General features: G+C 40.5%; 1 protein-coding gene across 49 annotated transcripts in view; it reads right to left on the bottom strand.

The window, feature by feature from the left end:
• Positions 1-407: 407 nt before the first annotated feature.
• The window catches only part of ptprda (protein tyrosine phosphatase receptor type Da), a 428,165-nt gene continuing 405,885 nt past the window's right edge, over positions 408-22,687 (bottom strand). For all 49 annotated transcript variants that reach the window (XM_033651569.2, XM_078164079.1, XM_078164087.1 and 46 more), the window contains 12 exons: positions 22,042-22,139; positions 18,173-18,296; positions 15,025-15,200; positions 13,018-13,137; positions 12,760-12,914; positions 6,609-6,894; positions 5,408-5,586; positions 4,087-4,213; positions 3,720-3,845; positions 2,547-2,701; positions 2,204-2,339; positions 408-1,880 (listed from right to left, as the gene is read on the bottom strand). In XM_033651569.2, the coding sequence (XP_033507460.1) occupies positions 1,812-1,880; positions 2,204-2,339; positions 2,547-2,701; positions 3,720-3,845; positions 4,087-4,213; positions 5,408-5,586; positions 6,609-6,894; positions 12,760-12,914; positions 13,018-13,137; positions 15,025-15,200; positions 18,173-18,296; positions 22,042-22,139 (1,751 nt within the window). In that variant the 3' untranslated portion in view covers positions 408-1,811. The remainder of the gene's footprint in view (positions 1,881-2,203; positions 2,340-2,546; positions 2,702-3,719; positions 3,846-4,086; positions 4,214-5,407; positions 5,587-6,608; positions 6,895-12,759; positions 12,915-13,017; positions 13,138-15,024; positions 15,201-18,172; positions 18,297-22,041; positions 22,140-22,687) is intronic.

Below are 22,687 nucleotides of genomic sequence, written 5' to 3'. Positions count from 1 at the left end.
AATCTCATCGTGTGACAAATGAATACTAAAGGTAAATAAACTATACAGTTACATTTATACTAAATGCCTAGGTTACTCAAAGGATACATTAACATGTTAAATGAAACATTATAAAAACAGGCATAAATATAAGGCACTCTAAATGCAAAATGAAAAAAGAAATGTCATTACCGTTGAACGCTTTAAAGAACCACAAGAAAGTGACGTCTTTGTACCTTGCCCTATTGTGTGGAGCGGTGATTGCGGCTGTGTGACCCCTCTACCTCTAATTACAGACTGTAGGAGAGCTTGGAAAAAAATGCACCAGTGATGCTGTGACTGGCACCTGACATTCCCACTCCCACACCTCAGTTGCGGGGGGAACAACAATGTCATGAGTGAATGACATATCCACATAAAACCCTATCTAAAAACACACATATTTATTGCACAAGAAAAGATGCACTGAATCAGAATACAATTTTGTCCTACTGATGTGCATTCCAGTGAAAAATCTCATTTCATTTCCCCCATAGCACACGACTCTCAATTTGGAAGCTTTCATAGATGATCCATATTTCATATACTTTTTACTCATAAATTATGTACTTTATCAATATATAGAGAATGTTATATTTATGCTTTAATATATATTTCACATATATTTGACAATCTGTACCATATATCTATATATTCATATATCTTATCCAATTCATCAGGTTCTCTCTTGTCATCCTTCTAACATGGAAGAACTAAGATAATCAGTAGCAGCAACTTCATACTTTGCTCATCCCTGTTGATTCCACAAAGCCCCAGTTTATCTTATGGGAGTAATTAAGGTACCATGTATGTGATCATGGACAGAAACAAAACCAAAGAGAAAAATCAAGACCCGAAAATAACTCTTGAACAAACTTACATTTTGGTAGTGTGAATTCTGTTCCGTGCACCAAGTGCAACAAAATGAGGGAAAAATAAAAACAAAATAATAAAAAAAAAAAAAAAAACAAGCAAAGAGATCCTCTGCAAAATAGCACATACGTCAGAACAGTTCTACAGCTTTAAAAAAAAATAACATTTACGTAAATACGTTTTATCACTTTTTTCCCCAAGCGATAAATTTGTGTAAAAAAAGGAAATTCACACAGTTCAAAAAAAGCACATCAGCTGTATAATAAAGTACTAAAAAACTAAATCAATAATTTTTATTTATTTCATAGATCATTTGAGCTTTACCCTCTCCCAAAATTTAGATGATGAACATTGCGACAGGAAAGGGGTATTTATTCATTATTACTTTAAGTCTGTCCTGCTGTTGTGGACCAAGCATTGTCTTCTTTTTCGATGGGTTGTCTGTGTGTACTTGATTGTGAAACAGATTTTTTTTTCTTTACAATGTGCATCAAGTTTTTTCCCCCCGCAATTCTGTGTGCCTCCAATGCCTCTCGTAATGGTTCATAATCATTGATGCATTTCTGACGATGTCATTATTGTTCATTTACTTTTTTGTTGTGTTGGTTTCATTCAGTTTTATGAGCCCCAAAATGAATCCTTGAAGCAAAAGAAAAGGTAATTCCGTACGATGCTTCAACAGTCAGGATTCCCTCGCTTTGTTTCAAGGCGAGGTTTTATCGGGGTTGGGAAATACTTGGTCCTCCGGGAATCATCTTTTTCATTTTTTGACAAGTCATGTCACACATCCAACACTTAATGAGTTGTTAGCAAGGAGTTAAGGAGTACTTTCTCAAGCAGGAATTTATGGCTCAGAAGAGAGGCTCACTGGGTTTTCTTTCCAAAGGGCCCTCTGCTTTTTTCTTCCAATACTGGGTCTTTTACGTTGCATAGTGATCAAAGCTTCCCAGGTACTCCAAGCCAGCTCTGTAGCAGAACTGGTATTGATCCTGGAAACAAAGAAGAAAGGACTTAAGTTCACACACCCTCTCTCTAAGGGATCTTAGGATAGGAAATCCTCTGTACCATTTTTGGTACATTTTGCTTTCATCAGGACTATTGTTATAACTGGATACTAGATTTACATTACATTTGTTAGCTTCCTTTTCCATTGAACCAAAACATTTTTTTGTATTCCAAAGATGCCAAGTAAAATATTGATGAGATGAATTTACAGTGGACAGCAGAGAAGACTACCACAGAATGGTTCAGATACTGAATTAATCATTGCTTGCTGTTTCCTTTGCAAATATAGTAGGAAAAAACACCTCACCTCTGTCTGCACCATAGCTGGTCTCTGTGTCCGTAACATTTTCACTGTCTGAAAGATGTCTACTACGCCCTCGTATCTCATTCGTTCCAAGACGATGCTGAGGGTGATGAAAACTCCAGTTCTACCAACACCCGCGCTGTGTGAGAGAGGGCAGAGAGGTCAGCAGTGAGGCCAGAGAAACCAGACAAATACAGAGGAAGTCATATCAAACAATGAACCATTATGCTAATTGAGTATTTCTGTAAATATTTATCATTTGCAACATGAGAGATATTTGCGCTCAGTTTCATTTTCTACAAATTGGAAGGGATGGCTTGCTGGGTTACACTGGCTGAACACTTACCTACAGTGGACAGAGATAGGCCCATCTTGGCCGAACTGCTCTTTTGTTTTATGTACTTGGCCAATGAAATCGATAAAGCCCTCTCCTGATTTTGGCACTCCTTGTTCAGGCCAGTCTGTGAACTGAAACTGCCTTACTGTTCGTGACTGTCCATCCTGGGAACAGAAGGTGGGAAGACAGAGAGAGAATGTACAGACCCGGCTCTTCAGATGCAACAACAGTCAGAAATATGGGCAAAAATGGCAAAGAATAACTGAAGTGAAACTAGGAAGCCAATCTGCGGTGTTTCACACATAGCCAACCCATGGTAGTTCATTCCATGACCATCTCTGTCATAATAATCCACAGCTTTGTGTGTTTTACAGTGGGAGACAGCATTTTAGAAAAAATGTAGCACAAACACCAAGTTTAAAGCATCAGAGAAAATGTTTTGTTATTAAAGATGCCTGTCATTTTACCTGAATGTATTAAACATGAACACTGAAGATGCTAATTCCTTTGATGTGCTACCCTCGACAGGGTGCTTGGAGAATTGACTTTGAGGGTGTGCATTACTTAAGTGATATTGTATCCCCTTGATAAGGAGAGCAATCCCATTGACGAGACAGTGTAACATGCACTACAAAGGAGGGAGCCTGCGCAATTTATCTGCGTAAGCCTTTGATGGAATTAAAAATTCTGGCAGCTCGCTGCTGCCGGCACCACATTTGTTTTTACACTTTGACATGTGTCATCATTCCCACAAATATATGCTTATGTTACACTTAAGGCCATAGTTTGGTATAAACAAATACTTGATACAATGCCAAAAATTTGAGCAAATGACTAGTGCAATGTTAAAGCTGGTGCTCATGAGCGTTCACCATCCAGCATGTTCAATCATTAAGATCTTCATTCCTAGTAAATAAAATCATGTGATTAAGAAATTGCATAATGGGATTTCAGAAATTATAATAGTCAGTTGTGTGTGTGTGTGTGTTTTTTTTCTAAATTCTTTACAACAGTGACCCACAGTTAAAGTACAGATGCATTCAGTGTCTTCAATGACCCATGGTTAGCTCATCATCCAGACTCTGAAAAACAATTAACCTGACCAAACTCTAAACAGTAACAATGAATTTAGACCTATGGTTTGATCTTTAAACTTTGTTCTGTGTAACAGTGTCTGCTTACCCTGGCATCAGTCACTTTGAACTCTCTCAGTATATACTGGGGCATGTTATACTCGGCCATGGGGTCCACCACAAAGTACTGGTATCTGGCCGACCTCTCTGCTGGCCAGTACTGGTGGCATTTTTCCTGTAGGGAGCGAAAATAGAATACCACAGTAAGCCACAGCATTCTCCTCATACACTAGCTTCATTGTGTTCATTCCCAGAATTTTTTCAAATCATACTGTTGGAAAGCATTTGTTCTCACGGCTGTATCTATGTATGGTATTTCTTATAAGCGGTGTTGTAACATGCGCTTTTGTGTTCTGTGGCTGGAATATGGAGATTAATGTGCCAAAAAAATGGGAAGAAAATCAGCATATGCATACCCTGCCCATTTCTCTAAGCTTGGTGAGCATAACGACAATAGTAGAGTTGTGCTCCCAGAGCATTCTCCAGAAGTCCTCTGTGGTCTCTGCCAGTGGTCCCTGTGTGGCAATATAGGCTTTCTGTTGCCTGTGGAAATGCATTAATCACAGGATGGAAAAGGTGTGAGTTAATCAGTCAAAAAATAATGCATTAAAGCTTTCACTGTGAATGGTCTGAAGATGCTTAAAGAGCCTAATTTGTGATGACTGGCTAATACCTGGCAATGGGTCTTGTCTTATAGAACACCCATTCTTGAGAATTGGGACAAATCATGCCCTACCAAAAAAAATACCCTTAAAAGATAACTTATCAACACACTAATTCTGTTTCCAGGATAAAAATATTATTTCTAAAGGATTTATCGATATGAAGTAAATATGATTTATAAAATATTTTGATCTGCTTTCATTTTTTTAAACTTCCAAACTTCCCAGAAAACATCCTTGTCCCAAACAAGAATTCACAACTTCAAAAATGTGTCACAAGCCTTCAAAATATAAAACTAACAGTACGTACTGATAATATTGGTGTAAAAATGTACTGCGACAATCATCTTTCTTTTACAATGTATTTTTTGTGAAAATGTTGTCCCTTTAAAGATGTTTCCCAGATTTTCGTCAGCTCTGTCAGATTTCTACAAAAACATAATTTGACCAGGCATAAAAGGGTCTAAGGACTCCTTTCTTACTTCTTGGTTTCTGGGAAGGCAGGAATGCTGTTCAAGTGCTTGTGAGCTTTGTATTTTTTGATAATTAATTAATTTCAAAACATTGCTATCAGGTGTGTCTCAACCATATCAGCTCAACTCTGTAGCCCTTCTAATTCAAAACTAAATATGAATCATGGTTACGAAAATAAGTAATTTGATTAGCACTGAGAACTTTTAGCACCTTTGAAAAATAAAATGGCTATTCACTACAGCCTTTGTGAAATTAATAAATCTATAACTTTGTCAACTCTGTAAGTTGTCAACTCTGTCAGATCTTACCTCTAACATCTATCATGTATGCTATTCAAGAAAACTGAAATCACTGGGAGGTTGAACCATTACAAGGTTTAATACTCAATACTTTGATCTTCTAAAATGTATTCCCATAGCCCAATTGAGGAGTAAAATAAAAAGGTTTTGTCCCACTTCTCAAGAATGAGTGATAAATTTGCTGGCTCTTAGATTTCAAAAATGTAGTTGCTTCTATGAAATGCTAAACCATTTTCGTGTCCAATGAATTTATATACTGGTCATCTGATCGGCAATAGATGTCAGAGCACATTGGCACTTACCTGTACCCATCAATGAAACTGGCATTGATGTAGTCAGAGCCCTCAACTCCTCGAATGGGCTGAAGACACACTCGTGTGGACTCGTATGGCATTATGTTAACAAGGCGATTCTTGAACTTGTTGCAGGGGAGATTGGCACTGATGAATCGTGATGTATGGGCTTTAGTGTTAGCTAAACGCTGCATCGAGACAGAGAAAAAGAAATATCTTTGAGCCTTGACATTCTGGTGTTTCTTAATTTCCCTGGTGACTGACTGTGTTTGACATTAAAGGTGGATTGTACATAATAAAGATCTGAGTGCTATGAACAATCGCACACCTTTGGATTCTTGCCAACTCTCATGAGAGAAGGGAAGAATACAAAATAATCTGCTGCACATAGTGGGTGATGAAATCTACACTATAATGGCTGAGAGAGTACCGTGGTTATATACTATTTTGCGTAACCATGAAGTACGGAAACAACATCAGAGTGATTACTATCACGGCTTGCCTTTGCAGGGAAAAAAATAGCATGTTATGATGAAAAGACAGGGGGAATGGATACCCGAGCGAGCCTGGAGTGGACAGAAGTGCAGTGTAATCTAACCTGTTTATCATCTCTTAGTGAAATCAACATCCATCACAGAGCAAGGAAGTAGATGCGTGACAAGCAAGGCAATGCCATGCGTACAGCATCGCCACAGACTGAAAAGGGCTGGATAAGGATCGTTGACTCATTGTAAATGCAGAGAATATTGCATATAGTCCCTCACTCAGCTGTTCTGTGGTGGGAAAACTTGAGTTTGGCGTTTTCATGTAAACCAAGACCCCTGTTAACCAAGGAAGGGGAGCTATGGGAAGGGGAAACCAGAGAAGGAGAATTTATCCAATGCTGGGTTGCACAAGGGAGTCGACTAACTGGAATAAAGAGGAAACCACAGGCCCCATACTGTCTAGTGGGCCTAATGGGAACTGGAAAAGAGTTGGAGAGTTGTACCAAGAGTGGCCAATCAATGACACAGGGGCTTGCATGTGACTAGGAATAAGGGCGCCAATGGGATGCCTGTAAATTCTTGCCACATATGGCAAGTTGTTGGTGTAAAACTTGAGGTCAGGTGAGATGTGCTCAAGAAATCTAAAGCTAAGACACTGCTCATTAATAGTAATCTCTGACCCCAAAAATGACCCCAATGCTTTTGGCTCAGTAAACTCTTTGTACCTTGAACTCAAGTTCCATGCCGGTGACATTCTCTCCACCTTCTATTTGCGTCAGTTTCTGGATGTAGGCGTATAGGTTTCTGGCGGGCACTTCGGTGGTGCCGCAGTTGACGGCCTCTTGCAGCGCGTCATGTATGAAGACATACTGGTCCTCTGTCTGCACCATGTAGTTGCGCTGGGCACGCATTAGTGTTACGTGCCCATAGATGTCCACAGTCTTCTCGTGCTTGATACGCTCCATCATGGCATCAATCACGATGAAGCAACCTGTGCGTCCCACCCCAGCACTGTAGAAGACAATGAAGAAAGAATGTTAATGGATAGTAGTCTCAGTTGCAGCTATATAAGAAAAGTAAGGTTGAATACATACATTATGGAAAAATTATGTGAATGTCTCTGATGTGACATGTTTGAGGTTCTAGATCATAACTTCTACAAATTAGGGGCAGTCTTTTCTCAACATTTACAAGTGTTTGAAGAACTCCCTTTCTCCCAGCGATGAGGCCAAAAGGTAAACTCTCCGCGCCAAGTTTGCCACTGTAGGATGGACCATTTGGCTTGGAGTGTAATTAAATCTGAAGTGGCACTGTGTGGAGAAGAGGGCTTGGCAGTCACAGCCTTCAGCGGGCTCACTGCTGGCTTTGCAATCTAGTCTCTCCCCTCTGGACCCCACCTGTGCTCTCCAATCCATCAGGACTAATCACTTATGCAACGGCAACATTTAACCTTTATCTCATGGTTCCGAAAAGTGCCACTACAACAAATGCACAGAGAAATATGGATACACAGACGCAATTTTGAGGGTATGATTTTTTGAGGGCTTCGCTAATGTGCCGGGCAACTTCTGAGAAGTGCAGCTGACTTCAATTAATGCCATTAGATTAGCACAGTGCACCCAAATAATGTAAGAGCTTTACAAGAGTCACTGAAAGGCAGGTCTCTTCATTAAGATTCACATCGTTACATTAGTGTGTAAAAATGCATGAGTGAAAAAAGCACTCTGACAGAGGGGAAATGTTTTACGGTTTGTCTTTGACCTCTTCTCACAGACCAGCTTGAGACATACTGTACAAATGTAGCCCCCTTCTGCAGACTGCTGACAAATTTAAAACACTCACCCCTGCACATTACATGTTTTAATAGCGCATGCCTCAGCACAGAGGATGTTTTCTGATGACAATTTATTTACCATGGGGCGACATGGTGGTGTTAAATCTTGTTCGTTAACTCTCCTCCCACCTCCTGCAAAGCATGGCATTGACAAGACAGCACCTTGCACTTGGCACTCCAAAGTAAATAGGTTATTCAATCCATTAAGCTGACATGCCTGCGAGGTGTGAGCCATGCTCTCGTGCCTCCTCCTTCTGATGGAGCATTTGTTTTTCATTTGCTCTGAGGAGCGGGGAAAGGTTTGAGAAGGAAAACTCAAGAGGGAGTGAAGTTAGTCCCCGGGGGACAAGTCTGGTTAATGTGCCATGCTGCACTGGAACTGTGCTGCGAATGGAATAAAGACACGTATGGGAGTCATTGGCTTTAAGAAATGATCTGATGATCACTTTCAAAATGGCTGACATTGGCTGAATGAACTTTTTTCCCCCCTTTTTTAATTTTTTTTTTTTTTTTTAAATAAAACTCTCCACAGCTCTAGGGCGATTACAAAATGTGCATGCAAGTCAAAGGAAGAATCAGGCTGCAAAGAAATGCGAAAGTGTCTCAGGGATATTTGAAGAATGAATCACTTCCAGGTCTGAGAACACCTCAGTCCTTGGGCGAGGGATGCAGAAACTAGAGGAGATTTCTCCCTGTACCCCAGCTGTTCCCAATCTGAAAACATTTTACAGTGCAGACCTGAATGTGGGAGAGTGATGACCTGTGAGAGAGTAAGTGACAGAGTGACAGCACTGAGCTGGAGAGACGGAGACAGGGGAAGATGAGGAATGGGGGAGGGAGGTGCGGAGACAGAAGGTGGAGTTGTGTTATGCAGGGAGAGATGCTGCCAGTTATCTTAAAGTTGTGTAGTTAGTTTTCTAAAAGACTGCGCAGCAGGAATATATATTAAGCACATTTTTTTCCTAAATGTAAGACCAGGAAATGCTTGGAACATATGCAATATTCCTTTATCGACAAGTGTGTGTGTGTGTGTGTGTGCGTGGTGGGGTGAGGTGGTGCAGAAAGCCGTCGGTACATTTGGCAGTTGAAGGGGAGCTGGCGGACTGACTGCACTAATGACCTGACACTGCCTTTTCAGCCAGTCAAGACCAGCTGCTTTGGACGTCGACACACATTAAGTGTCAGACTAATATGCTTTCCAGGAGTTTAGGGAATAGGGGATGGGAGAGAGTGCGCAGTTTAAAATACAGCTGCAATGAGTCCCGAGAAGATAAAGCATGAGCAGCAGTGAAAGCAATTACATATGTATTGTTACCAAATCTCTTGCCGTCAGCTAACCTGTCACCATTTCCCCACACTGCCTATTGAACACGCACACATGAACTCAGACTCACCAGGATCACCTCATTGCAGTTAATGGAGTCAATAATAATTTCAGTCCTTGAATACTTTTCAAAATGTGGAAAGTAAATCAAAAAGGTCATTCAGTTTCAACTTGGGGATATGGAATTTTGTTCTGTCAGACAGGCTTTGCCCACTAACTGATTCTTGTCCGTTGTGACAGGCCAACATCAGTAGGACTGTTTCCCTTGCATGAAACAATGCCATGATGACAGCGAGGTGGAGTTTTGCAATAGTACTCTTGAGTTGTCCCTTTCCTTCCCTGTATTAGAATCACTAAAAACAGGTAAATACACAGCTTCTGTTATAGTTAACGCTTTAGTTGTTTGCCTGTGCCATTTGTAACCGTCACAGTTTAGCTAGGTAGACTACATTCTGCATTATGTGCTGGCTGCCACAGTAATACAGAGAAAGGAAAGAAGACAGGATGAAAATGCAGCCAGGTTGTCAGTTCAATGTTCAGTTTAAATCTGAGGGTTGTTCTATCAAAAGTTTCCATTCTGAGTCACTGGTTGAGGCCAGTGCTCTCCATGACATTCAATCATGACCTTTTGACCTCCTCCGTCACCTCACAACGCATGGGTAGCCCTTTAGCTAGAACAGCAAAACGGTCCCTGACCTGTGGGTTAGTGAAAACAGCAGGAACTCTGAAAGCAGGATATATGCTATAATGTCCCTGGAAGGCAGATTTCACAAGACATACTGTGTTTTCACCTTATGTTGGCGAAAAGCAGTGGAAACACTTGAGTGCACTTTGCTCATTATTGTTAGAAATGCCTGTGGTGGAACCATGCAGGAAACCTGTAAATGCTGTAGAATGTTAAGGGGACCTTTTGTGCTTTTCCTTTTTTTTTTGTATAAATAATGTTACAATGTCAGAACATGGCCAAAGTATCAAATGGTGAGGTAAACGTAAATGAAAGTAACCCCTGTGATTTCTCTGTTTCCAATATTTCTGTAAGGCATGCTACTGCATGTGTTTACATTATGTAGCATACACTGCTACATGTAGCTACATGCTAACGTCAGGGAAACATAATCTTGGTTGCTGATGTTGTCAATTTCTTCCCCATTTTGGATCACATTACTGCTGGAAATGTTGACTGTAAGGATTTTGGTTTAGATGCCTTTATTAGTGATTTTTCACAATAGCCAGTTAGCTACCCTCTGTTGCTGCATCCGATTCAGGAGTTCTCAGTTCATTAAATGGCCATTATCTGGTTTTTAGCCCCGTAGATATCAATTAGAGGGTGCCTGCAATATTACTATTAGGTTCAAAGGCCATTATCAGCTAATTGAATGTCCATTTCATATCGAACGTTGTGAAACAGTTGTTTTTATCATGGCATCCAACTTTGTGAAATGGTCGCAATTTGTTAGGTTTTACTTTCATTAAGTGTAGCAGGGAAAACTACATGGTTAGGTTTAGGAAGATAAACCATGGTCTGCTAGAACATCCATCTCTGGTTGAAACAAGTCGATGCTGATTTTTGGTTTCAGGTGGGACACAAACCCCACTCTCCTGGGCGAAAGTTTAAGTTTAAGTTAAGTTTATTTACTTTATTAATCCTCTGAGGGGAAATTCAGTGTTTTCACTCTTGCTTGTCAATTACACACAGGTCTGAAAGACACACACATGCACAAACAGGACCTATACATGCACAAAGTGGAGAGATGTCAGAGTGAGTCCTGTGTTTCTTAAACCCATCTATCACCCCTCCCTCCCGCACGTTTTACACAGACTGCATGCTCTTTATACTAAGTCACCTGACTTCCTCCTTCCCTTTCGTCATAATTATTATGGCCACAAGATGTCACCACCTATTAGTAAACGTAAATGACCATTTAATGGTCTGATAATGGCCTCCTGAGCCTAATAGTAGGTGTGGCAGGCCCCCTCTAACAAATATCCTTGATGCTTATAACCACAAACGACGCAGACATTTTATTGCCTGATGACAGTCGAAGTGGCTGACAGTCATTCTCCCATTCTCCCACTTGCAATGACGGTGCAGAGATGCCAAGAGTGCAGATACAGAAGAAACATTAAATCATGTAAACATGTTCCAGTAGAAACCTAAAATACAAGCATGAACCTGAAAATGAGCATAATCGCTCCCCTAAAGACGTTGTGTGTAAAAATGTGTGTAAAAATCTTGTCGAGTCTTGTGGTGTCTATGTGGAGGAATACAGATACTGTAAAATGACTGGGTGGTTATATCTCAGGATCAGTGTGTCCTTAAGTAGTCAGGAGATAATGACAATTATGATAAATGGGCATTTTGCTAATTAGTAATTTACAGAGAATGGAAGCAGCGTGCAGTTTCTTTTAAACAGTTCTAACTTCATACGCCACCAGTGAGAAAAACAAATCCAGAGCCCCTGATTGTTTATTTTTTATGTCTTTATGGTCTTTGCATCAGGGCCCCTCAGCATGTATGTACATAGTAAGCTGCAATTTTTGGTGCACCAACTAATTAATCAACTGCTTAAGAGACTGTACGATGTTGTTAATTATAGGGAACAAAGTCTTTTCTTTTTCTTTCAGCTCTTATTTAGTGCTTTTTGCATGCGCATAAACAGTTTTGGTTTATACACTGCAAAATATATTTATCTGCATTATATCTCTGCTTAACAACAAAACACTCCTAATTTGCAAGTATGTAGATAGAAGAGATGGCTCTGTTCAAAATTGTGGTCAAACATGAAGTGAAGAAATGCCTCTGAAAGGATTTGGAGCTTGGAAAGGACTGCATCTGATAGAGAGCCAGAGGAATTAAAAACTCCCATCTGCAGAGTGACATTAATTCCTGCATTCTGCTTCATTGTAAAAAGTCAGAATTTTCAATTTGAAGCGATTCGGCAACTAGGTCTAATTAACTTCAGCATGTGGTCATTCTAATTCTTCAGTAATCCCCCTTGCCTTTTTGTCACTTTCTGACACAAGTTTGTATCTATTACACTCACTATGGCTGTTTCTTCATTTTTACTGTCTCTTTTCCCCCTTCCGTCACTTGCTTTCTCTGTGCAGAGCCTCTGATGACTTCCTGAGTTGAGAGGAAGAAGTCTGTGTTATATTCCTGTGCCTCTCTGTTGGGAGCCTGGCCGCTTATGTAGCTGAGGGAAGTGAAGTTGGCGTGAAAGTGAAAGTTATTTGTTTCAGATGCAATAACCCAGGGGATAAGCCGAGGACTTGTGGGCTGCTGATGTGCGACATGTTAGTGGTGTAGCAAGGAATGCGACAGGTCTGCGTGTGCTCGTGTGTCAGTGAGTGGGAGGAGATGTTTGAGTTTGCTGAGGGCAATGACACTAGTACTCTTTGTGCTGTGATGTTGAAAACACCTTCAGATTTAAAGTGCCTCCTGTGAAAGCTAGTAGGCTGATTTGTTTGGGCTTACGGTGGGCCGCAGTTTACTCCCTGTCAAATATTCGACTTTTAGCAAACATTTTCCGTCTGATTCATGTCTGCTGTCTTTTAAAAATCTCTATCAGTACGCAGAATGATTCAGATATGAAGCTCTAAATAACCATGAATCTATTGTATGCGGTCATATGTATTCATATATTCATTACAGCAAATGGAGAGACCAAAATCGATTTCATGCTTCGGAATGTTTTTGTGAAACCATGTTGTTTCTTACCTGCAGTGTACCACCATGGGCCCTGCATCTGGAGGATTGCAAGCTTTCACCCGTCTCAGGAAGGCCAGGAACGGAGTGGGGTGCTCCGGTACCCCGTGGTCTGGCCAGGCCGTGAACTGAAACTGCCTCACCTCTCTCTTCTCACTGGAGCCATTCTGCATTTTGGAGGTGGAGGAAGGTTAGTGAGTAACACAGCTCACACCAAGTACTTGACAGATGCTGCGGGATCAAGGACAACAAAATCTAAGTGTTCCTTACTTTAAAAAGTGCAAATGTCCTGACACAGTATGTGGCCAGCTCTACTGTGTCTAGTAGTGTCACTTGGATGAGGCCGTATGTCTCTGTCCCTCTTGTAGGCCAATATTGGTCACATTTCACCTGCAGTGGAGAGAAACATCACATTAAACAAGGTCTGGGTAGGAGTATATGAACACTGTCTGCCCTGTAGCTATAACAGATTAGTCTTGACGCATTTCTGTAATTTTTAAATACCATCATCCATTTGGGGCATATTTACTGAGTACGAATGCTCATTTTCAACAGTGCCCTGCTTCACATTCACACGAGTCAAGTAATGGTTAAATGAATGTCCAAATTCCGCTCATTCCTGCTGACTAGGTTTGATTTCATAATCAATTAAATGGCCTGAGATATTTGTATAGAGCCGACGGAGCTATTAATTGTCCTGACATACTCTATAATTACAAAGGTAACCACAGTTTCCAATCATATCAGCGGCTCAGCTTTATTGCCATTCGAGTGTACAGCTTTGTATCCCAGTTAACGGCCAATAAAAAACTGTTCCATTATAGTGTTACTGCTTAGCTGACAAAGGGAAGCACATGCTGGTGTTGGGGAGGAAATAACTGGGTTCCAATTCACTTGTTTTTCTTCTTATTGTCCAATAGACCTGATGTAGTTTTAGCAGTATGTTGAACACAATCGAAATGTCATTATGCTCAACAAATGGTGACCTGGTGGTCTATGGCTGTTAAAATATACGACAACTGGACACCAGTTGTGCCACTGGAATAGTCAAATATCTTAAAATGTTTACTATCCACCCATTTCCTAAGCAGCTGTTATAAGATTGACACCAGCAGCAATGAAGCTATTGTGACACCAGGAGAAATGAATTGATTCATAATAGCATTTACTTGCAAATACTCAAGCTTTAGATATGCAGAACATACATACAAAGACAGCTTGAGTGCTTCCCAGCGAATGATACGACTGATTAATATGAAAGACAGGAGCTGTTGGCAGCAACAAAAGCACATTATGCACTACAAATGTCAAACAACATAATAGTATGGAAGCGTCAGGGTGGGGGTTGTCTCGCAGGAATCCTTTACGGCAGAGCCAAGAAGCACTCTTATATCACAAAGCATCTGTAGAGTGAAACGGACACCTGACAGCATGGAACGCATTTAATTGAGGAATTATGCATTTTACAGTGCCTGTAATGTTGAATATCAGCCAAAGGAGCGTATTTGCTTTGCAGATTGTACAGATACTGCTGTGTGGATTGAGTCAGCGCCCCTGTTAACACTACGCCAGGCTCTTAGAAAAGGCATACAAGTGTGAAGGTCAGTAGCTTATGGAGCCTGTGCGAGCTTTATGTGCTCAGTCAAACACTGTAAGATGTGCAAGACAGAGAGACAAAGTGCCTTTTGACCATGTCAGTCTTAGAGGAGGAGTGAGCTCTGTGATGTGGCTTTTTAGGCTGAGCCTTTTAATCACTGATTGTAATCCAGTGCCTTCAGCAGTGCTGGGCTAATGAAGGGAGCCATGCCACTAATCAGTCAGGACTAAACAACAACAGAAAGTGTTGTTGTAAAGAAAGGATTGAGGATATTGGTGGATAACAGGATGGAACTTGGCTTTGCCTGGAGAATTAATACGACAGCATCTAGGGAGGGCCAGAGAACAACACACTGTACAAATTACACAGGAGAAAAAGGACTTCAAAATGACTGTGTCACTGAAAGAGGGTGATCTGAGTTGGAAGGATCTATTGTGCAAATTTTGATGTCAAAACCAGACCAGAAAAATGATGTAATTGGCTTTGAAATTGCATTTATTTTTGTTTTAGTCAATAACTTGCTTGACTTTGCTCTGACTGTTAAATCATTGGTTATATTTATGAGCATTCCAAAGCTTAAAATAAAACACACTTGCTCCTTTCATTTCATTTGAATACGACTTGGAGAGATGGAGAGCGCTGCAGTGAAATATGGCAGCATCTGTATTTGTGTCTCTTACCCTGGACCTCTCCTCCAGTTTTGTCATCATGACGATGATTGCACTCCTCTGCTCCCAGATCATCCTCCAGAATTCACCAAACGTCTCTGGCAGAGATCCTTGGGTGGCAATGTAGGCATTCTGCTTCCTGTAGCCATCGATGTAGTTGGCATTGATATAATCACTTCCAGGGATACCTAGAGGAAAGAAAAAAGACGAGGTGTGAGCTATGATTGATTCATAAGAGTACAGGGGTATTTAGATGGTGGGTGTTAGAAACAATTGAACTTTGTTTGCAGAAAAGACAACAGATGTCACAAAGTAGTATTTGCTGCCTCCTAATGTGGTCCAAGTCTTGATTTTCCCTGCAGTTATTTGAGGTAACGTCAGATTCTCCGGCAGATGAAACCACATCAGGCTAGCCTCTGTTTCCTAAAATGAAGTCAGTTAAGCCAGTGTTTCTGTATTAAATTTAAAAATAGCATAAAACAGTGACATTTGGAACCAGTGTTACAGTCCATGAGGATTTGTATTTGCTATCAACAACACTTTTAAATCCGCAGCTTTTGTGTCCTTCTTCCATATCTGCAACTGACTTGCAGATAAAGCCTGGTCTGTAAAAGTCTATCACCTCACATGGAGAAAAACAAACCAACAAAAAACTAGCAAAACAATTTCCCCCCCTCCTCCCCTCCTCACTCCTCCTTCCCTTTTGCTTATATTAAATGAAAGGCACAGCAGCCTTTTCGAATCCAGGCGAAAGAGACAGAGCTGACAGCTAGTCAATGCTTCAGGACTGGCAGTTTAGGGGCTTCGTGCACACATGGTCGACCAAGATAAGTCTCATCTGCATGGACGCCACGTATCAGAGGATCCCCTCACTTCAACTGCTCCCCCTCCCCCTCTCTCCCCCAGACTCCCTTTTACTCCCAGGTAACTTATTCAACAGAAAAAGGAAAGAAAATGGAATATGAACACATTCAAAGACCAGCCCACATATTTTTTTTTTCCAACTGTCCCCCGCCCTCTCTTTTGCTGTTGAAGTTGTCCACATAGCCAGATGGCTGTACATTTCTGTGATGGACAAGGGATAAATGCAATTAAGCCCAGTGCGTTTTCAAATTGAAAAGAAAAAGCAAGAAGAGACATTACTGTGGTTTAATGAGAATGCGGCAAGTTGTTTAATGCACATTTGCAAATGGATTTTGCCTTTGTGCTTTCTGTCACTCAGGATTTGTATAAATTCTACCATTTTCTCTGTCAATATGCTTATTGAGAAATAAACATTGCTCCAGTGTTGTTCAGCACTCAGTAGCCCTCGTAGGAAAGCAAAGGAATCTCAAGGGAAAGAGAGAGATTTTAGCCTACAAAATTGTAATGGTGATAAAGATGATTCTGAGTCGTGGGAATATATACATGTTTAGACATTGTGGATTTGTGAGTAGATGACCACACACACAAATTCTGACACTCTTACCATACAGTAGATTAATGAAGATGTCACATTACATGTTGATTACATTTTATTCACAAATGGCCTCTTTGTAGAATAACAGCAGGCTTGTGACAGCTCCCACAATAAATATAGATCAATGGAAAAAAGATTGAGCTCTTGCTTAACTTTAATGTTCTAAAAAGAACATCGAATTGATGGAAATTGGAGGTAACATGGGATTTACAGGGATCATGCTAAGAAAAACTGATACATACTTATTGAAATTAGAAACTGTACAGTTTTGGCAAATGAAGGGTGGACAAAGTTTTTGGGGGATTAACTATGAATTCCAGTTAATCCTGCTAAGCGCATGTTTTGTACGGTCAGGCATCTTGGCAAGAGGTGCCTCGTCAGTTGTTGAAAGTACAGCGAATTCAGCGATGTCACGACAGTTAAAGTCCACAAATGTACTCAAGCATCTGAGCGCCTGTATTCTGAAGATTCTGCTGATCCATCCCCACATCAATAAATTCTGAAAGTAGCCGTCTTCAAATTCTGATGTCAAATCCCAAATCCCTTTTTATTCAAAGAACTCAATCAAAGTAAACAATAGACGCATTGCTTGCCAAAAGGCTTTAAGCTTTAGAAGGAAAAGAGGAAGTCCCTCATGTCCCCCTGGCTGAGAACTACTCGCTTGCTACAGCACAAAGGCTCCAATGTGGTTGTGCAGATGTGTTTATACACCCGGCTAATGGAGTTCCATCAACACTCAAGCTGTGTGTTGTTTCTAAGAGACTGCAAAAAGGGCTCTTTGAGTCTTTATCTATCTGTTTTTGTCACAATAGCCATTTACGTCTTTGTTTATTTTCCTTTGCCCTCCGTGGGAGCAGCTCAATGGAAATGGTTAATTAATAGCTGTGTGCGTATGTGCAATTGTGTTTAATCCAATAAACTGGTGAAGGAGCCAGCACTTAACTAGCCATTTCAAAATGGCCTTTCATTCCTTAGAAGCTGTGCTGTACAGTGCAGCACTTTTTAAATGTGCCAGAGACTTACTGGACTGGTTCAAGTTAGGTTTGTGATGGGCTCAAGTGAAATAATGCACTCACATCTTGAGTGAATCCTGTCCATGTAATGTTACAAGCGATGCTTCATTGATTGTGTCACTCTGGCTAATGTATTCTTAGCACTTCATTTGTCTTGTGTCTAGCTGTGAGTTTTGTTTGTCAGTTTCAACCCATAACAAATGGGCAAATGCGTATTTTTGTGTTATTTGAATAGGCACATACCCACAATTAAGCAATGTAATGTATATTTCAAATAATAATGTACTCTGCTGTCTAATTATCTTCCGATATACTTACTGTTCTTGTTTCAAGGTATAAATTATGGTCAAGGAACATGCCATGGCTTCACATAAAGCAAGTGGGAGGCATTATGAAAACATTACCTCACATCAAGTTAGAGAAACTTAAATCTCTCACTAAAGGTGCTTGTTTAATCTGATCTGAATCCTTTCCTCAGTATTTTTAAGGAAAGTTGCCAGTTTCTAAAGCCACCTCTTTCTCTGCACCTGAGGCATGAAAGTGAATAAGTAGCCTGACGTGCTTGTGTAGGAATATAATTTAAAAGTGCAGCGTGGTTGCGCTCCTGAGGTCTCAAAGATACAGTTGTACTGGCCTTCTGTGGAATCGATACAGCAGTTAGGAGGGAAGATGTTGGTGGGCGGCATACCGTCAATAGCAGAGAGCAAGACTCTGGAGTGGTCGTAGGCAATCACGTTGGCATATCTGTTCTTTGGTTTGTTGACCTCCAGGTTGGAGTGCTCCCATGTGAACTGCTGGCCAGGGTCGATGGACTGTGAAGAAGAAAATTTGTCATTACAATGGAATATTATTAAATGTTCATATGAAATAGTATATAACAGTGTAGCGCTAAGATTGTATCGCTAAGATTGCATTTAACTGTATGGCTATTGCCCATGAGGTGTTTGTAAAAGATCAATATCAGAAATCTTACTGAAATATCACCACAGAGCAACTGAAAACGAAGATGCTATGTTGTATTGCTTACATCTCTTTAAGAGTGTACTTGCAACTCAAGGCCACACCTAGCCTTGTATGTCTTCACAGGTTTACCAGTCCCTTGTTTTTCCAAGGCTAAGAGGAAAGCAGTTTATAAAAGTGAAAGCTGATGATTTCAGTCTTTTGCCTCTGATGTTTCCTTTTTGTCCCACAGTCTTTTTTTTCTACACCGACGACACGTGTGGCTGAAAATATTCATTTGTATTAATGCTATGCATAGCATTGATTTCTTGTGTTGCTGTTAGACGTGTGCACAACAATGATGCAGAAAGGTTGTAAAATATTGATAAAGTGCTGCTTCATCTCTGGCCCTTCGGCATGAAGGAGTTTGTCTGGCATGAATACTGTTTCCCCTCAAGGTCAAATAATATTTAAGACTGGCCATTTTAAGCTCATGATTCCGTCCAAGTTCAGAGGACTAACACACACTGCATTAACAAGGGCAGGAAAAGCATGAACAAGCAAGAATTCCTAGCCATGCCGGTGAAAAGCTGAAAAAGTTGTGACCATGATATAAAGGTACTTAAGGTTACTGAGTCCAAAGGAAATGATTGTTCTCTGACTGAAAGCTGATTTAGTCCATGAATAGTCCAACCCAGACTTTTATTCTTCTCAGTTAATTTAAGTAGAGTCTATTCTGGCCAAAGAAAATGGGGTGTCAACAGACACTGGAATCTAAGTTGACACTTTAAGTCTGCAAAGCTTAAATTAAAAGTGGAGGAGAGCATTTTGTGGATGGAAGTTTGGATTAAAAAGTGGATAGCTGTCTATTATGAACAATGTGAAGTACACGTTGTCTTTGGCGTGAAATAACCACGACATATAAATGATTAGATTTAAGAAAAGATACATTCTGAATCTGTCACAAAGGAAAAGCTTGTGTTCCGCTGGCTTTCCTCATTTGATTAGTAGAACTTTACGGCACATGCTAGAATACCACACCTGAGACTAGTTCAGCAGAATTTGCTATCCAAGCCCTCTTTCAGCTTTGTAAAGCAGAGATTGATAAGGCTCCCTCATCACCAATAAATGAACTATAAAATATAATATCACAAAGGGAAAATACAAAGACATGAAAGATGGCATTCCATTTCACATTACAGGGGAAATATTGTGCTTGTGTTTTTAATGACCGCAGACTGCTTTTATGACTCCATCTCCACTGAAAGTAGAAACCCAAGAGCAACAGAACACGCAACAACCACCAGTCACATTAGTGCACTGACCTTGCTTGTAATCTAGAGACAGATCTGAATGTGATCACACTTTTATGACTTCTTTTGGGTAATTTATGGGAGCAATAAATGCATAAAGATAAGCTCAATTATTCATTTTTAATGATGGCAAACTTTATAATACCACTATGACCATGGAAGCAGATACATTAAGAGGTATTTAAAAGCACATGAGCTCAATGTGAATACAATAATACATTTTAGCACTGAGTTCTTTATCTGCACAAATCACTTAAAGCAGCAATATGCGGGGGACAAAACCACTGGCTAAGCCTGATATTTTATCAAAATATGTTGAAACAGTGGGCTGCAACATTGCTCATAATAAAAATCTTTATTTCATTGTGCTTGCAAAATTGCTTTCCACTGCTCTCGAATAAGCACTATGAAATTGGAATTCAGTGTACTTAAGCTGCAGTAATGATTGGGCAGCTTGGCAGCCACCCATGTGGTGACCTCATAGATTCTGGAGCCATTGCAGGACCCGCAGAGAGAAATGGGCAGAGAAAGGGTGACCATTCCTATCTCGCACAATGCCCCTGAACAGACCTCTTGCTCGCATAGTTTTTCTGACTCCGTGAGTATTCGGCAAACGGTAGTTCATCTACAGTGCAAAGCCCAAATATAAGAATAACTTACATTGTCTTACTCAAGCTCATGGGGTTTGAGGGGACCGTTCATTTGGAGGTCTAATCAGACGACCCAAAAATATCACCATTGTTCCACGATGCATTTTTATTCTGATAGTGGCCTTTAAAATCTCCATTATCTAGTAGTACATTTGTCACTCCCATTGGCATAGCAGTAAAACATTAGTTTTCTCAAGGATATAGAATACTGAATATCCTTCTATATATGTATTTGCAGTATGTTTACTCCATCTGACACATTCGTATTGTGGGGTGCAGTGCTGCCTTTGATTTTTAGTCCTATTAATTTAATTGGTTGCTTATAATATTGCACAGGGTGATAAAAAATATGAAGTTAGACAGCATTGGGATTGTTATCCAGATTGGATGCAACTTCATACATGTGCTATTTTTAGCGTGATAACATGCTGATATCCAATACAGTGCCTGATGTCACCTTTAAATAGTAAAAATGATGTCATTTAAATGTGCTTTCTCAGTGCAGATATCTCTGTTTTGATATCTTGTGGCTGTCACACTGTTGTTTTTCATGGTTTAGTTATATAGGCCTCTTCTTCCACATTTTTGACTTGCTTTAAAACAGAAAGCATAGGTGTTATTTATAACATTAATGGTGGCCTTTTTCATCCAGGTTTCTCAGTAAATCATTAGTGAGCCAGCAGGGCCCTGGAACTGGAAATGGAGTGCAGCCATTATTAATGTTAATAATTAGGCTACACCTGTGTGTTTCCTGCTATGACATGTCAAAATGCCCGCTGAGAAAAGGCACACTGACTGATTTGACATCTCTGGTGAAGATATTTCTCATGAAAGCATTTCCCAACTTTATACTGCACTGTTTGGCAGTCATCCACCAATTGTTGATATGTTTGAGCTGCTGTGTGGTTGGCATGGGTATGCAATGAAAGGATTGGGACTTGAAAATATTACTAAAAGTGTGGGTGTTGACTGAATTGAATTCGGGCTTTGCCCAATGATTGTATATGAGGATGGACGGCGTGACAACTCCCCTAAAGTGAAACCAAAACATTTCGATTGCCCCCTGGTGGTTGTCTGGGCCAAACTAAAAATTGGAAGTACACATCACGTACAGTTTTTTTTTCCCTCAAAGATGGGTTTAAGTCATTTTTAGGTAGCTCTTATCACGCTGATTTGTGTCCAAGTGTTTCTTTTTTCTGAAGCTTGGTTTTATTGAGTTATCTGATGCTATAAAAAGGGGGTGTGACATCAGGAGTGACAGCTGTGTGTGTCAGTCAGTGTGCTCCGGATTATTGGCACTGCTCGCGATTGAGTAGGATAGGTTTATGAATGGTAACTTGATAGTGTGGCTCCAATTGCTACCGAGCAGACTGTAGCTCCAAATGACATCAGCAGCACAAGATGGCAGCACCCAAATCCAGGATATTTTGGTTTCATTATTGTACAGCGGGAGGAAGTGGAGACGTGTCATCCATCCTTATATACAGCCTTGTCTGGTTTTGCCCACCACACTTATAGAGCTGGTAATTTAAGCACCTGGTGCATGCTCCTATATAACACTCCACAAGTTGTATTTTTGTCTTTATGCCGCTCCACTCTTGCTACAACATTTATAACAATTGTCGAATCAACCTTGGGACTTCCCTGACACTTACCTCATATTCTTGTGAAAACTTGAGGTTGTCGTTGGCTTTCAGGCGCTCTAGATGATCTGCCAGGTCCATAATTGGGATTGGAGGGTGGCTAGCCATACCTGTCAATCAGATGGACTGAAGGTCAGCCAGCAGTCTTTTAAGAGGGCATCACCCAAGCACAAGCCAACAGTGAATCATTAGATAAGCAGCATGTGTGTTTAACAGGGGGAATGGAAGAGTGGATCTTGTTAGGCTAGTTTGTTCACTCAAAGCAGTGGCCATGCTCATAAAGAGAATATGGACACAGAAGCCAATGAGAAGTCACCGAGCACAACTTGCCCCACTGGGACTCTCCCTATTGAGAGAGAAAAACGTTATTCACACGGAAAGCTGCGGTGGATAGTTAGCATGACAGTAAGACACAGACACAAACAAACATCCCAAAAGACAAACAAAAAACATTCAAAATGTTAGGCCAGATGTTGATGTCTGCTTTGAGTGATGACATGTTTTCAGGCTGTCATTTCAAACTCCGCCTCCTGTGATGACGTAGCATTAACACCAGGTGGATTAGATGTGAATGGGAATACAAGACTAGGCAGAAAAAAGATAAAGAAGGGAATTAAAGCTAAAAAAAAACAAAAAACAAAACAAAACCATGTCAAAT

Source organism: Epinephelus lanceolatus, chromosome 22 (genome assembly GCF_041903045.1).
Source record: "Epinephelus lanceolatus isolate andai-2023 chromosome 22, ASM4190304v1, whole genome shotgun sequence".
NCBI lineage: Eukaryota > Metazoa > Chordata > Actinopteri > Perciformes > Serranidae > Epinephelus > Epinephelus lanceolatus.
This window is presented reverse-complemented; position numbering and strand designations above follow the sequence as displayed.